Source organism: Haliotis asinina, chromosome 3 (genome assembly GCF_037392515.1).
Source record: "Haliotis asinina isolate JCU_RB_2024 chromosome 3, JCU_Hal_asi_v2, whole genome shotgun sequence".
NCBI lineage: Eukaryota > Metazoa > Mollusca > Gastropoda > Lepetellida > Haliotidae > Haliotis > Haliotis asinina.
This window is the reverse complement of record NC_090282.1, coordinates 77,687,578-77,704,730: the sequence shown is the minus strand read 5'-3', so window position 1 is coordinate 77,704,730 and position 17,153 is coordinate 77,687,578. Positions and strand designations below refer to the sequence as shown.

Here is a 17,153-nt window from a genome sequence, read left to right as displayed (position 1 = left end):
TTATCATTGGTGGGAGTGAGTGAGATAGAAACTGACATAGTTAAGAAACACCTAATACATGCATGCTTGAGCAAGTGAGTGAGTTTAGTTGTACGCCGCTTTTAGCAATATTCCAGAAACCTCGCGGCTTGGGACAACGAAGACTGGCCATGTGGATGAATTTACCCTTTTTTGACTATCATACCTACGGTGTGTCAGTGTGTGGAAGAAAAGTCGGGAGTGATTTAAGTCTGAGACGAGACGAGTTTGAGGATGGTGGAGACTAACACAAGAATCTTATTTGGCGATTTTAAGATTCGAAACCATGATGATCTGACCATTTACTCACGAGGGACTTCTCCTCTAACGGCCCCCTATGACCTCGCTTTCGTCTTTGGCTCAAACTAATAATGCATGGTACAGAGGAAAAATATCTCTTCATCATATATTATTTGTCAGGAAGTTAGCCCTCAAAGAATGTTTCGACATGGTTTGAATTTTCAAAGTATAAATTGAGTAAATAACAATATACAATGCAAACATATGGCAAGACAAACAGCTGCTGACATATGTGTTAGGCATCCCCCCATTGAAAATAAATCAGAATATTTCCATTTCTCTTCATAACTTTCATCAGAATATTTCAAATATGATAGGGTCAATGTAGTCATTGACCCTATCATATTTCTTTCCCAAGTGGATGACTGGTCTCAATACCAGAGAACCAAGTCTCCATACCACACAAGTAATTTTCAGTGAATATTTTTTCTACTATTTGTTTAAAAATGGGTGATGTTAAATAGACAGAATCAAATTTAAAAACAGTTATTTAGAATTTCAAGAACATACGAAAAAATTATAATTTTCTTTGCCTATCACATACAGACAATGTGGACAGGTGAGTCATTAATGGGTTTGTTTAATGTTGTTGAAATGACATTCAATATATGGTCGTTACAGCTAATATTTATTATTAGCAGGCACACTCGGAGAATACATTTTCGAGAAAATGTTCATGGGTCACGCCCTTATCCATGGCGAGATCTCGTAAAGTTAAACGCAAAGTCGCCTTTCTGCACCAATTCTTTAGATGTCATGGCTGACAAGGGTATACTTATTAAAGCACTTTGTGTCAAAGTAGGGCAAGGTTTGCTGTCTCGGTATAAACCGCTTCATGAATATGTGAAACAATGGAGGCTGACGTGAGCACAGGTTCCCAAAAATGCCAATCAACGATATCGATCTCCCTCTTGATGGTTGAAACAGGCAACCTCCGATCCTTTGAGCGAATATACGTGCCACACCTGTATTGAAATTTGGAAGAAAGGCTTTAGCCAAACGCTGCAAGAATCTTAAGCATCTTTCATCTAATGTATTCTTTCTGGATCAAATACCCTTTACGCACCGATCACAACAATACCATGACGTCGACCATAGTATTATTACGTGTATAAATACGCAGTAACACCAGCAAGACAGGCGGGCGAGAAATACATCTGTCATGAAACTCCCGACAGCGTGTCTCAGTCTGTGGTTCTTTCTGGGTGTGCCTGCACTGGCGTTGTTCCATTCCAACCAGGATGGATGGACCCAGCCTCCCCCCAGACCGGACAGGCCACCTCCACCTAGCTGGGACAGAAGAGAACCCCGGAATCCGACCCTGAGTGGTACGTCCATGAATATTCATTAGGGGCTGTATCATCTTACAGTAGGTTGTAATTGGGATTGTTGAAAAAGTGTAGTTTGCATTAGGTTGTAATCGGTGTTATTAAAAGAATGTCGTTTACATTAGGTTGTAATCGGTGTTATTCACAGAATGTCGTTTACATTAGGTTGTAATCGGTGTTATTAAAAGAATGTCGTTTACATTAGATTGTAATTGGGATTGTTAACAGGGCGTCATTGTTGTAATCGCGGTTGTTGAAGGAGCCTTCTCTTACACTAGATTGTAATCGGGGTTGTTCAAAGAGCATCGTCTTACATTAGATGGTAATCAGGGCATAGATTTTCGAAGCTCTTGTAGCGCTAAGATAGTCGTAAGTTAATGTTAATGTATGGGACCAACGACTAGCTTAGCGCTAAGAGGGCTTTGAAAATCTAGGCCCAGGGTTGCTTATAAAAATCGCTGTTGCTGAAAGAGTCTCGTCTTACCCAAGCATGTAACCGTCGTGTTACAACAAGTAGTATTATAGTGGAGTGGATCAACTAATGTTGCATAAAGCCGGGAATCAAGGTCCCCGAAGGAGTATCGCTTCACAGTAGTTTCGTTGATAAGGAAGCGTTGTCGTACAACGGGTACATCACGGTTTGGTACAAAGCATCCTTTTACAGTTGGTTGTTTCCAGGGATTACTGAGAATTGTTGACACTTTTCGCACTGATGACATGTTCTATGTGTAGACCAGGGCCAATGGCAGCAGGTGCTATATCGACTGGATGAGCTAGAGAAGGCACGGGAAAGTGACCGCTCCAAATACGGTAAACTATCTGTAAACGTGCTATGTTAGGAATGATAAACCTATTTTTAAATTTGCTCACAGGTCCTTTGACAATTTTATATGTTCGCATGTAACAGATATTTTGTATTGAATATTTACACACAATCCATTGTTGGATTATTTGCCAAATAAGAAATACAACTTCTGATGTGTAACTATATTAGCGAGACCACTATGCCACTGTGACGAATTTCGGCGTAGATACCAGATTGTTAATGAGTATGATTTAGATATACAATGTACAACTGGTTGATTGTCACGCTGAAGACATATTGCACCCATGTGGGGAATCGAACCTGGGTCTTTGGCGTGACAAACGAGCGCTTTGACCACTAGGCTGCTCCCAGCTGTTATGAAGCATGAAGATCTGGCTAGATGTGGCGTAAAACAAACAAACAAAGACAAAAAAAAAACAAAAACAAAAAAACAAACAAAAAAAACAACAGAAACAGAAACAACAACAACAACAACAAAACCCACGTTTCTTTTCATTATAACGTATAAAGTGACAAACCTCTTTCGGGCTTCAGGTGAAATTGAGAATGGAGTAAAGTCTTTAAGAAAGGATGTTGCGAGGCACAGCGATGGCATTGGTATGTATGATGTACACAAATGGTATAAAAAATATGCGTCTTAACTGTAACTTTCATTGTAAAAACTTTAGCATGCTGTGAGAAGCATGTCCCGAACAATAACTGTACATGTGATTGAGCTGACGTTGGTTTTGTAAATAGCCACCAACACTTGTTATTTTCAAAAATATCCAAAATGCTGGACCACCGAACTCTATTTTTACAAGGGCTAATACTACATTTTTAAGGATGAGGAATGCATTGGTATCATTAATAACTGTGAATATAACTGTTGAAACTGTGGTAGAACGGAGGAGTGATAAAACACTTCTGTTTTTTAAGTTATTTCTTTTGATGCTTTGTTGTATATAAAATGCTTAAAAAACATCTGCTTTGTCTTGGAAACTGGTATTGTATGTCCTGATATTGTTTCATGTTATTACCCAAGAAAGGCCTTCCATGATCGTGATATACCTTTCCAATGAAATTCACGTTTACTTCCGACAAAATGTCTTGCACATCAAGTCCTGATTTGAAACAAGTGACGTGACCCATGGACTACTTTTTTAAATCAAGCGCATGAATTCGAGAACAGCTACCATGGGCATGACAGTCGAGGGTTCTGAAGGTGTGGCTTGTTTAAGGACCGCTTCAATCACTGTGGACTTTGTCTCTAATATTTAGCGGTTAGTCCATTATTTATGTCTTGAAACAGCCTTGCTGAAGGCGCTCGTCTACATTAAAGGTATGAAGGTATAGCTATGTTATATTTTGGTTTCAGCGAGAATGGATATGTTTGCGGAAACAGTGTTTGAACGCTTGTTGTCTTTGGAAGAAAAACAGACTGCCAAAGACACACGGAAATGGACTGAACAAGGCATGTCATCTACTTTATTTCTAAGTTCATACCATATTCCTGAGTTAGTTGTGGGCCTTGTCATTCTGACTTATCAGTTATGATTTTGTCAATCTACATGACTAATCAAAAAGGGATTCTAATCTTTGTACCGATGTTATACCTGCAAAACTACAATGCAGCCAGTGGATCTGTTGTGTATATATTGGCTTCTGTCGGAGTACATAGTACATGTTGTATAAACCATTGCTTCTGTCTGGGTAACTGTTGCATAAACCATACAGTCTACAGTCGGAGTAACTGTTTTGTCAACCACAGCTATCATCGGGGTAACCGTTGTATAAACCAGGACTACGGTCGGAATACATAGTACATGTTGCATAAACCATGGCTTCGGTCGAGGTAACTGTTGGACAAACTTTGGCTACTGTCGGGGTAACTGTTGGCTATTGTGGAGGTACAAGTTGTATAAACCGGGGCTACTGTCGGGGTAACTGTTCTTCAAACCTTAGCTACTTTCAGGGTAACGTACAGTTGTATAAACCACGGCTACTGTCAATAAGCCTGTTGTATAAACCTTAGCTACTGTCGGGTAACGTACAGTTGTGTAAACCACGGCTACTGTCAATAAGCCTGTTGTATAAACCTTAGCTACTGTCGGGTAACGTACAGTTGTGTAAACCACGGCTACTGTCAATAAGCCTGTTGTATAAACCTTAGCTACTTTCGGGGTAACGTACAGTTGTGTAAACCACGGTTACTGTCAATAAGCCTGTTGTATAAACCTTAGCTACTTTCGGGGTAACGTACAGTTGTGTAAACCACGGTTACTGTCAATAAGCCTGTTGTATAAACCTTAGCTACTTTCGGGGTAACGTACAGTTGTGTAAACCACGGTTACTGTCAATAAGCCTGTTGTATAAACCTTAGCTACTTTCGGGGTAACGTACAGTTGTGTAAACCACGGTTACTGTCAATAAGCCTGTTGTATAAACCTTAGTTACTTTCGGGGTAACGTACAGTTGTGTAAACCACGGTTACTGTCAATAAGCCTGTTGTATAAACCTTAGCTACTGTCGCCGTTACTCGGAGTACCTTTTCTCTCACGCACGGCTAATCACCCGATAACTGTTACCTTGAATCTTTTCTACTCAAGAGTAACTGTGTATAAGTTGAGCTACTCGGTGTAATTGTTGTCCAGGCCTGGAGTAATTTCATGGTAACTGTTCTATACGCCTGAGCTACCCAAGGCCATCCGTTATATAACCCTGAGCTACTCGGGGGCAGCTGTTCCATAAGCCTCATCTGCTCGTGGTAACTGTTCTATAAGCGTGAACTACAGAGGGTTAACTGTTGTATAAGCCTGATCTACTACGGGATAACTGTTGTATACGTCTGCGCTACCCTGGGTGTTCTATAAGTCTCGGTTACTTGGATTAGTATGCTGAGTAAGATATGGCGTGAAAGTAGTTTTCAAACGTTCCATCTGTTTATCAAAGCACACGTAACCATGACAACTACTTAATCTACTTTTAACCTCACCACCATTTATAGCCCAAGCTGCCACAGCCACTGAAAACCCCAACAACCTAACGCCGGAACAGTCCGCTGACGAGACCAGCCAGGTATCTGATACCGGTAATGCATCTCCGCAACTTGCTGGCCACCCCAGGACAGGCCATCGTAGGGAAGAAGAAGAAGACGAGGAAGTACCACGCGTGGAGAGCACAACAGGTATCACACCCAGACTTCACCTTAATGGAATTACAGCATTGTTCCGTCTTCATGTTTCTGAACTGTAAGAGACTCATAACTTGAAACCCTATACTGCGCTGAGGTACTTGTCAAAACGTCGCAATATTGTTCATTGTGGTCTCCTCTAGTCCTGAAATAGCCACTGGTCCGCAGGCCCGTGGCTTGTAGAAACCCTGTCGGGCCATTACATCTTCACAGTGACTGACCCGACTGGCTAGTGAATTTTCATGGGCTCATTTTGTAAATATGTTACTCTCTTCAATTTAGTGTTAGAATACACTTTTTGATCATGCAAAATTATGACCCGAAATACATATTCATCATATTAGCATCTTGAAGATGAAATCCGTCTCTACATTCAGTTTTCGTCCAGAAAAGCTAGCACGATTGGCTTTCAAAATGTGGACACTTTCGCACACTGCTCCTATCATACGCGGCTTTATACACATGTGCCTAAACCACTGTAGATAGCAACTGTAATGTTGTGGAAACACTGCTGAACAACCTTCTCCTTCCTTGCAGTACCCCATCCCTGTTTGACGTCATCGCCACCATCACGACCGTCAACAGAATTCAATAAAACCGTCACAGACAGCGGTGTTGTTGCCAGATACAAGTGTAAATATGGCTATTCCAGCATCGGCGGTAAGAACCACGTCTCCAAATGCGACGCCGAGGGAAAGTGGTCAGACGTTGACATTTCCTGCAACAGTGAGTTTAAAACAGTACAACTTACATGATGTATATGATACAGGTTATAGCGTCATTTTTATCATCATAGGAACTATATCTTCTTACTTATGCACATAAATATTATCTTCTTGCATAGTGTGCGAAGTAGCCAAGGGGCCCTTGCATTTTATATTGGCTAGTAAAAACCCAATCGAACCACTGATTCTTCACAGTGACTGTCTCGCAAATTTTCATGGGGTCATTCTGTAAATATATCAATGTCTTTGTCTTGTTAAGTTAGGTTAAACTTTTAAATCATGTAAGATTATGACCTGATAAAAATGTAAATGTTCATTATACTATCAGCTAAAAGATGAAATCCTTGTCTACATTCAATTTTCGGCCAGTGAATTATTTTGTGGGCTAGTAACTACAGATATAACTAACCCGATTGGCTTGCAAAATTTGGAAACTATACTGGACAAAATTAGTTAGGGATATATGTAAATTTTGAAATTATGAATAATGGTCTATTTAGTCATTGACTCATGAAATATCAATCATAAAATATCCCTAACTTATTTTGTCCAGTATATTTCGCTTTATACACATGTACCCAAAGCACTGTAGATAGCAACTGTAAAGTTGTGGAAACACTGCGAACAACCTTCTCCTTCCTTGCAGTACCCACTATCTGTTTCGCGTCATCGCCACCATCACGACCGTCAACAGAAATCAATAAAACCGTCACAGACAGCGGTGTTGTTGCCAAATACAACTGTAAATATGGCCATTTCAACATCGGTGGTAAGAACCACGTCTCCAAATGCGACGCCGAGGGAAAGTGGTCAGACGTTGACATTTCCTGCAACAACTGTGAGTTTACAACAGTAAAACTTACTTAATGTATGTGAAACATTAGTAGTGACAGTCCAATAAATGAATAAATAAATAATTGAATGAATGAATGAATGAATGAATTATACGCCCATCCTTTGCGTTCCGTACGATAAGCGTAAACTCACTCCTTGGGACGGCATTGATGCAAGCTGTGTGATTTTTACTTTCACAATGCACAGAAAAATAAAGAAGATGTTAAAACAGTTTACACCGTAACGATCTTGTCTGGGCTTCTTTCAGTCAGTCAACACCTGATTGATATCTACTCTGATCAACTTATATAACCAAGCAGTAACTGTATTCTGTGTATAGTTTCTTAAACACTTCAGTATGAAACACCCTCTAGGTTCATTGGAAGCCATTGTTAGTTATACACGTAGATGCTCTCAAATAAATACTATTTTCTTGCCTCCGTAATAAATATTATCTTCTTCTTGCTGTTTTCATATCACAAGGTGCGGGACTCGACCACAAAAGTACTAGGATTTGTACATTACGAAGAACGTATAATCCCAGATATGACATATGTTACATTTGACCACTTTTCAAATGGCATTGTGTACTCATAGCTTTCGGCTATGGGAGTCGAGCCACCACCTAGACCACCAGTCCTCCCACTCCTATTTTTGTAGAAGTCGCGGTGGCTGATCGTGTTAGGCGCCTGACTTTGTGTGCTGCCGCCTGACTCTGAGGGTGCGGGTTCGAATCCCGGAAGGAACTCGCCCCCCAAACAGCTAGAATTTGTACTTTACGAAGAAAGTGTAACCCCAAATATGACATATGTTTCCTATTATATGAATAATAATAACAAATAAAAATGATCTTCGTCTTATAGTATCTAAGTGTCTGCACATGAATATTGTCAGTTTTGCCATTTTAATTATGCATGATTATGACCTGATGAAAATGTTCATCACATTAGCAGCTAGAAGACGAAACACGTGTCTACATTCAAATTTCGAATCATTTTGTGGGCTAGTAACCTTCAGGTACAACTATGCAAAATCTGGAATCGATGTCTCAAATTGTTCTTGCAGTCACCACCTGCAGCTATCGTTACCATTCGAGGATTGTGTACGGGGGAACTCATGCAACTACTACAAATGGCCGCACCTGTCAAAAGTGGGCTAGCTTCAAGCCACACCGCCATGGGTATGCCAAACCTATACTTTTCACCCGAACGACTTGGACTGGTGCTGAGAGCCTGGATGATGTAGCTAACTACTGCCGTGACCCTGGGCTACTGAAAGGATCTGGAAAACTGTGGTGTTACACCACCGATCCCAAACACCGCTGGGAGACATGTAAAGTTCCCGAGTGTAGTGTGGCATAAACCGTCACATTGGTAATAAAACAGTCCCATCAGTTTATAGCGTGTCCATATCTTGTGTCCAGGGCTAGTCGACTGTAATCATGATTTCAACTGAGATGAAATCCAACGATATGATCTTAAAGGTCTAATGTCACACCACACTGCCCCGATAATATATAAATCAATGTATTTCTCTCAATATTACTAACTATCAAATATTACTATACTTTCTAACTATCAGTCTCCAGGGAAGCTACCGCGTCGTTTACTCCGAAACGAAACTAATGCATTAAGGTTACAAGATTAAACTGAATAGTTCAAATAAATTAAATCGTTGCATTAAATCGACTTTTCCAACCCTCTATTTCAAGCGAACCCTATAGAGTTATGTCCGCTCTTTACGAATATCCTACGAACAACTTGTGATTTAAACCAGTTCGGCTTACACCGACAACGCCGCGTGTGACAGTTTTCGATGTAGGGAGCAATCGTTCCCACTGAATATGCATTATGACAAGTGTTATCTGTTTGGAAGCTATTTCAAACATTTCCTAAGTCGTAAAGGATAATAAGTCCTTATTTGCATTAGTAGTAAGGTAAAGGGAGTGCACATGGCCCTAACGAATAAAATATAGGCCAAAATATTGTCGAAAATGTGTGGCGTTGTGCCTTTAAGTTTCGAACACTCGGGCTAGAATTGATATTAAGCAACTCATGCGTGTTAGACGGGCGACTAAAGTGATTGATTGGTCGACTGAGTATGGTTTAACGCCGCTTCTAGCAATATTCATTATAAATCATGGCGGAGGACACAGGAACAGTGTTCCTCCCCTTAGACCAGGGATAATCTGCAACAGGGATAGGTCACTCTCTTGCTTTCTTTAAATTTTTTTGTACTAATTAACGTGTGCCTTGTCATGCTCGAACGCAACTGCGACTTGTTTCGTTCCCAGTGTACGTTTCATCTGTATTTAAGAGAACTTCAGCCAGTTTATTGTATCAGTCGGAATTTTACAATGAGTGAATGAATGAGTTATAGTAAGAATTAAGAGCAAGAATTTTACGAAAATGAATGAAAGAAAAAAGAAAAGCAAGAAGTACATATGTGAATGAATCAAAGAATGAATGCATGACACACCACGGCCATCCCGCTCAAAACATGTTAAAGAACGCAAAAGTATCGCTAGAACACATACGTTAACACCAGCTGTCCTTTTTGAAAAATTTTCTTTGAGACATTTTTGTTTACATTAATAATTATTAATTCAGATATCTTATTGCATGTGGGGAATTGCATGAACATTAACAAAATGTTAACTGACACTGTCACACACCCCTCAAAAACAGAAAGTTTAAAACTATCGCAAAGCGTTGTAAACACATTTCCAGTTTTGTCAAATGATAAGACCAACAAGAAAGAAAGAAGTTATAGAACTATAACCCTCAAGCATCACAAGCATCATTGGCGGATCACATCAGATTGGCGATATATCATATTTTTCACTTCACATCACATACACCCTAACAATTTGTTTAAAATGATAAAACTATTACTACTTGCAAACACCTTTCACCTGATGGTATATAAACCTCATAAAACTTAAAAGTGTATGTGAAAGAAGTTTTGGAACAATAACTAGAAACACAAAACAATGCAGTGTAGTATTATCATGGCGGATCAGATCAGATCAGCAATTTGTCACATTTTTCACACACTTCAAATACATCCTAACATTTGTTTAGATTATGAAACCATCGCTATTACTTGCAAACACATTTCACCTGATGTATATTCCCCTCATAGGAATTAAAGGTGTATGTGAAAGATGTTTTTGAAGCAATAAGTAGAAACACTCAAACAACACTGTACAGTATTTCAATGGCGGATCAGAACAGGTCGGCGATATGTCTTATTTTTCACACATCTCAAATACAACCTAACATTTTTAAAGTCATATGACTATCACTTTCCCTTGCAAATATCTTTCAATTAAAGGTATGTTTCCCTTCTACAAATTAAACGAATGTGTGAAGGAGGTTTTATCGACACAATTTAGTCTATCCTCCCGGTGAATTGAGAATGGAAACCAGTGAGCGATAACATACCGACTTGACACTTTACTACAAAGCTGTTGAAAATAAACCGGGCTCAATCCAGAAAACCGTGTAGTTCAGATCCAGTCAGTGTTTTCCGATATCGTCCACAATGGAAACATTACCGAACGTCATCAACCTATCCTAGTCTTGGGCACGTTTAGGTACTGCCATACTTTAAGAAAATCCTGCTTCACAGTGCCTCAAACACTGCTGTTTACTCCGGAAAGCGGGAACGGCGATCCTTGCCTCTTACGCACTATATATGCAGAGAGGTTACAGATGTAGAGCAAGGGAATAGACAATCTGTGAGGCTCGTGAATGAGTGCCTGAGTGAGTATAGTTTCACGCCACTCATAGCAATATTGCAGCAATATCACGGCATGGGACACCAGAAATGGGATTCGGATATTGTGTCCATGTTGGCAATCGAACACGGAATCTACGGCTACCCCACAGCCCCTACAAGGTCCAAGTAATTGGCAACAAGTATTGTATGAACGCTTCAATCAATTTCCAGCAGTTACAATCAACGTTTCATGGCATAAAAATACGTATCAGTTCAAGATGGCACGTTCATGGTATATTAACTCCTAGGATGAACAAACTTACCGGGAATCGGAGAAAATCAGTAAAATCTTCAGTAATCCATGCTTGTCGAAAGAGCTGACTAACAGGGCTGAGAGACTCGCTGACGTCGATTCGATTCGATTATTACCGTTATCTGTTCAGCCAATTGGTACATTGGCATCGCAATTGTTATTGGTAATGATTAACAAGCATGGTGACAGTTGACTATAAAGGTAAAGGTGAAGGTAGTTGTAGAATTACTGTTTACTGGTTACTTCCTTTCTTAATAAACAAGCCTTTCATAAATATTTCCCTAAATTGCTTAACACTTATTAACATTATTAATACCAAGTAGTTGAATACGTTTAACTGCTGATGGACATTTATATTAATACGGCTTAATATACATTGCTTTATAGTTATAGAGGTGATGGAATTTGAATATAAAGTGTAGCTCGTCTTCAATATCATCTTTACACATTTGACATTTACAAGATTTATGTTTTCATACCTACCAGTTTCTATTGCTAAAATATGACTTGGATGACACATGTCATCGTATCCCAATTGCGTAGATCGAGTGTTGATCACTGGATTGCAATATATACACGAGGTCTTCATATTGCTAGGATAATGCATTAGGAATAAACACTAAATCACGCTATAGTGGGAATTATCATATATTTGAACAGGGGTGTTATGATTATGGCAAAGTGTTTGTCAGTGATGTTTTTGCCACTATCAGTAATATACAGTCTAGCTATATCACGATGAGTTGTGTGTACAGAAATGTATGTCAGACAGCTGCCACAGTCTCCAGATATCAGATTTGTACATTCGCCTTTAATACAAATCAATTTTATTTAGTTCTAGAAATTGCAAATGAGGCGAACGACAAATCGATAGACACGGTTTCTGAATTCCGATTGTGTGAAGAACTATATCTTGCTTGGTTAAAGGGAATCTGACAGCCAATAGGAACATCGACCAAACGAGAAGCATGTGAACAATGCCAATAAAGTTATTCATTCATTAACCTGTGTTGTACCGTCCTCGTACGAACAGTGAACTGTGTCAATATGTTAATGACAAATAAACAATTTTAAGACCAAAATTCTGCCAAAACCTCATAGAGTCGGCATGATGTTTTGATTATGATCATCGTTTCAAAGGATATTATATATTTTTTAGCTTTAGAGTTAAATTGCAATGTATCGGTCCGCTTTTGAGCCAAAAGGACTATAACTAATACTTTAAGAGTGTTTTTATTCTGTTACTCGGCTATTATGTTGCTATAAAAGGCGACTATGCTCTTCGCAAGAGGCGACTAACGGGATCGGATGGTCAGGCTCTCTGACTTGATTGACGCATGTCATCGGTTCCCATTTGCGCAGACCGATGCTCATATTGTTGATAACAGGATTGTCTGGTCCAGACTCGATTATTTACAGACCGCCACCATATAGCTGGAATATTGCTGAGTGCAGCGTAAAACTGAACTCACTCACTATTATGTTCTATATCTTCTTATTATTACCAAACAGCGATAGCATTCATTCCATCATCAAATAGCCGCAATTCTCAATAAATGTTTTTCATACTTATCTTGTATATAAGATGCATTTTACCTTATGACAAGTACATTTTGGATAATATCGATAGAATGTTTACATCAACATCATCAAACGCTTTAGACACTCGGGCCTAGATTTTGGAAGCTGTCTTAGCGCTAAGATAGCCGTAAGTTATTGCACTTACAACTATCTTAGAGCTAAGGTAGCCGTAAGTTAATGTTAATATATCGCACTTACAATTATCTTAGCTCTAAGACAGCTTCGAAAATCTACGCCCTGCACGATATTCTTAAGTGTAAGTTAAACTACAGAGTTACGATAGGTTTACTCACTGTTGACAGTAATGTAGCGTGCTCCATGTGCACCACCTGGAAGCGATCGTACGGAAAATAGTAATCGTTCAGGAACAAACCATCTATAAGTTATGTACGAATGTCCACTTGCTGATTCAAAGGTGGTCTCGACGGACATTTCTCGCTCAAAGGTTACCAGACACGACCTCCTACTGGGGTTTGTTAGACTCAGTAGATGAGTTTAACAAATAACACTGAGACTAAGTTTACTTAGACTGAAATGATGGCGATCTACAGTGAGAGTAAATAGATCACGTTCTACACGGATAATTCCATGATATATCATGCTCTAGATACTAGGTATTTCATCGTAAGGTTTGTACTTGCTGATTGTGATGGTCACGTGACACAGAGGAAGGCACACAGGATGTCTGCTTGTTTGCGATCTCGTGTGCTCTATCCCAAATAATCTCACTACACACACGACAAGGCACAGTGCATCAACATGACTCTGCGAGACACGGACTTGGGTTTGCTCGTCAATCATTCTACTCAGATATGTCCCAACAACACACGCCATGTCGCATGTCCAGTCGTCTTCACCCCATATCTTTGCTGAAAACGAAGAAACAGTTCGGTTGCAAGTATTGTAGTAACACGTGGCAGCCGGCGTTTGATGGCTAACCAAGACGGCACCATCACTGTGATGCCGTGTCCACATTTCCGCACGGGATGGACGCTGTTTTCTTCATAACAAGGACTCTTACACCTACTTCTACACAGGATGGACGGCGTCTACTGAGTGGCAAAGACAAAGTAGCGCTGTAGAATTCCTGGATCTACCAAGGATAGACCACGCCTTCTGGGTGTTCTTATTACATATGTTGAAAAGGTACAAACGTCCACCATGTGTGTAGTAATATGTAAAGTTAACTGTCGAAGACTAATTGTTTGTTGACGTTAGTTTACAAACTAAATATTCTTAAAGTCATGTTTACGATTTCTGTAAGAAATACATGCTGCAGTTGTCTCTACAGGACATGCAACATTACTATCTAAGTCTCCCCATGGGAACTACGGATTGAAATAGCACCTTAAACTCAACTGGTGCTTCCAAAAAGGCGATCAGGCGGTCAAGTTCAACGTCAGCCGGTCACCGCTCTACGATGGGATGGGATTTATTTCCAGTTCCCTTTTACTCGATTTGAGGCCGTGTTACTGATTGCCCTGTACTGTTTTCCTGCAGGTTGCCATCAAACACGTTGCCAGGTTGCTGCCATGCAGCGGGAGTGATGCCGAGTGCAACACGCCCACGAGCTTGGTCATAGATGAGTGCCAACTGACGGTTTCATTTCACCTTTCTGATATGTAAACCAAATGCGATTATCAAACAATGTTTATTTACATTGAAATATTTGTCATGTTCCAGAGAATCCTGTCACAAAGGTTCATGCATATGTGTACATGTTTGATGTTTTTGGTTTACTATGGTAATCTGCATATCAGTTTTCACACTATGTGTTTGTAATTACAGGATATGTACATTTCCAACTGAATGTGTCTGGATGTACGTTTTAAAGACGACTGGAAAAGCATGCTGAGGAACACGCGTAGTTGAGGACGTCACACCAACACAGGCAAAATGTGTGTACCTGACTGTGTGATTTGGAACAGGACCATATACCTGGCTGTGTGAGTTGGAACAGGACCATATACCTGGCTGTGTGAGTTGGAACAGGACCATATACCTGGCTGTGTGAGTTGGAACAGGACCATATACCTGGCTGTGTGAGTTGGAACAGGACCATATACCTGGCTGTGTGAGTTGGAACAGGACCATATACCTGGCTGTGTGATTTGGAACAGGACCATATACCTGGCTGTGTGAGTTGGAACAGGACCATATACCTGGCTGTGTGAGTTGGAACAGGACCATATACCTGGCTGTGTGAGTTGGAACAGGACCATATACCTGGCTGTGTGAGTTGGAAAACCATACACATGCACCTGGTTGTATGGGCTGGAACAGGACCCGTAAATATATTTGTGCCGGCTGGGGATGATGTGACGGTATTCGTATATCTGACTGTGTTCAACGGATTCAGGACGCAATACCGGCCTGTACGGGTGTAGTTCAACCAGTAGTTTATGACCAACTTATCTGAGTGTGTAAACGTGCATAGGGTCAAAACAGCTGACTGAATGATCAATGATCAAGGGTACTGTAGACACAAATAAGTCAGCAAAATGGGTATATGCCAGTGTCGTTCAAAGTCAGTACTGTTAGTGTTTAAGATAATGTGCATTGTTGCTACGGTCAGATATCTCTTGATGCTACTTCTGACATTAAATAAGAAAGATGACTTCACCCCGAGAATCTCAGCAGCGAGAATGATGTACGGAAGAAATCTCTCTCAGTGTCGGGGAGAAATGGAGTACTTGCAGTCACATGTAATACTACTGCAGAATGTTGTGATTAACTCTTCAAAGGCTGCCGGAGTCAGGAGAGGAGGGGAGGACATAATCCGTGTGGAGAATCAGAAAGAAAACATGGAATATTTCACTTTCACTGATGGGTTTGTAACAACAGTGTGTTCAGGCAAATCTCGTCTGAAGGAAATGTTTAAACTCGCATATAAGCAAAATCGCATTGCACCTACTTCTATGTACAGTATCATAACTGCTATTGATGAACTCGATGGGGACAGGACAGTGTATGAGAGCAGTTTGGAGGGACTGACTGTTGGAATTATTCGCTCCGACTATGCAAATATGTACTGGACTGTCATGGAACTGTACAGCGCATATCTAACTGCCAGGGAAATGAGCAGAGCTGCCGCCGAGACCACCATTCTCATCCTTGATGCTCATCCAGCTACTGGTCTGGACGGATTGTGGGAACTTCTCTTCAAGAAGGTTGTCAGAGTTGGGTGGTTGGAAATAACTCTCCTGGAACAGTTTGCCTTAGTTCCCCATTTAAAACTTGTGCCTATTGTGCAATACACCAATCCTATCCCTTACATCGACGACTTCCAGTATGATGTTTCATATCGTGTAGGGGGGTTTCAGGGCAGGCAAATAGATTGTGACAGGATTAAGATAACTCTTGTGTTGAGAAGAAACTATGTCGCTCATTCACGAAACCTTAGAGGTATCATAGGAAGGCAGTTCAATAATTCAGATGACTTAACTCGGTCTCTGAAAAGCACATTTCCTAAGGATTTAGTGAGAGCTGTTGCGTTGGAGACCTTAACTGTCAGTGAACAAATTAGACTGGCCAGTGAAACGGACATTCTTATCGGAGTACACGGTGCGGGGCTGACACTCACGTTGTTCCAGATTCCAGGAACAGGGTTGATTGAACTTTTCACCTTCGACTATAGACTATACAGAAACGACCACATGGAAAGGTTGGCTGTTTTGGGTAGCAGGTTATACACCAGTTGGTACAGCAACAATATGTTTAGCAACCCTGTGTACGTACCTCCACCTGTTTTGATGGATATGGTGGTAAATACCCGTGGACGTATTTGCAGCTGTACTGACAGTCATCATACGATTAACTGAGGGCCATGTATGAAATAGTGTCATTCCGATCAGCAAATGACTCAGCCATAGTGTGACACAGTGTAAGTGTTTTCATCACTGTAATATACTGAGTCAATATACTGAAACGATTCAAGATTGTGTTCAGCAAGACTACAGTGTTTTCTGGAGCGTGACACGATAAAAAATGTTTTAATCAATCGCATCGACTACCTGATATTCATAAGGATCTAAGAAACTTGCAAAAGAAAATCCGTTCTAATAGTGATTGAGTGAGTTTTTTTACGCCGCTTTAGCAATATCTCAGTGATACCACGGCGGGGACACTAGAAATAGACTTCACATATTCTACTCGTTCTAAGAAATCCAAGAGAAAATTAATTGGAGTCGTGAATAAAGAGTATAATTGGTCCAGAAACTTTTTGCCATTTTTGCAAAATGAAAGAAACACTCCAACGTAGTGGTAATAATCTAGTACGGCACTGTTGTATCTATACACAGTGGTAATAATCTAGTAGGGTTTCGTTGTAGCT

The 17,153-nt window shown here is 40.3% G+C and overlaps 2 protein-coding genes across 2 annotated transcripts; both read left to right on the top strand.

The window, feature by feature from the left end:
* Positions 1-1,463: 1,463 nt before the first annotated feature.
* On the top strand, positions 1,464-8,601 carry LOC137277094 (uncharacterized). Its single transcript, XM_067808756.1, has 8 exons — positions 1,464-1,646; positions 2,379-2,456; positions 3,007-3,069; positions 3,830-3,925; positions 5,459-5,638; positions 6,182-6,370; positions 7,016-7,207; positions 8,269-8,601. The coding sequence occupies exons 1-8, from the start codon at positions 1,481-1,483 to the stop codon at positions 8,562-8,564; spliced, it is 1,260 nt and encodes a 419-aa protein (XP_067664857.1). The 5' UTR covers positions 1,464-1,480; the 3' UTR covers positions 8,565-8,601.
* A 6,864-nt stretch (positions 8,602-15,465) lies between these two features.
* Positions 15,466-16,641, top strand: LOC137279056 (uncharacterized). Its single transcript, XM_067811536.1, has one exon. The coding sequence runs from the start codon at positions 15,466-15,468 to the stop codon at positions 16,639-16,641; it is 1,176 nt and encodes a 391-aa protein (XP_067667637.1).
* The last annotated feature ends 512 nt before the right edge of the window (positions 16,642-17,153 follow it).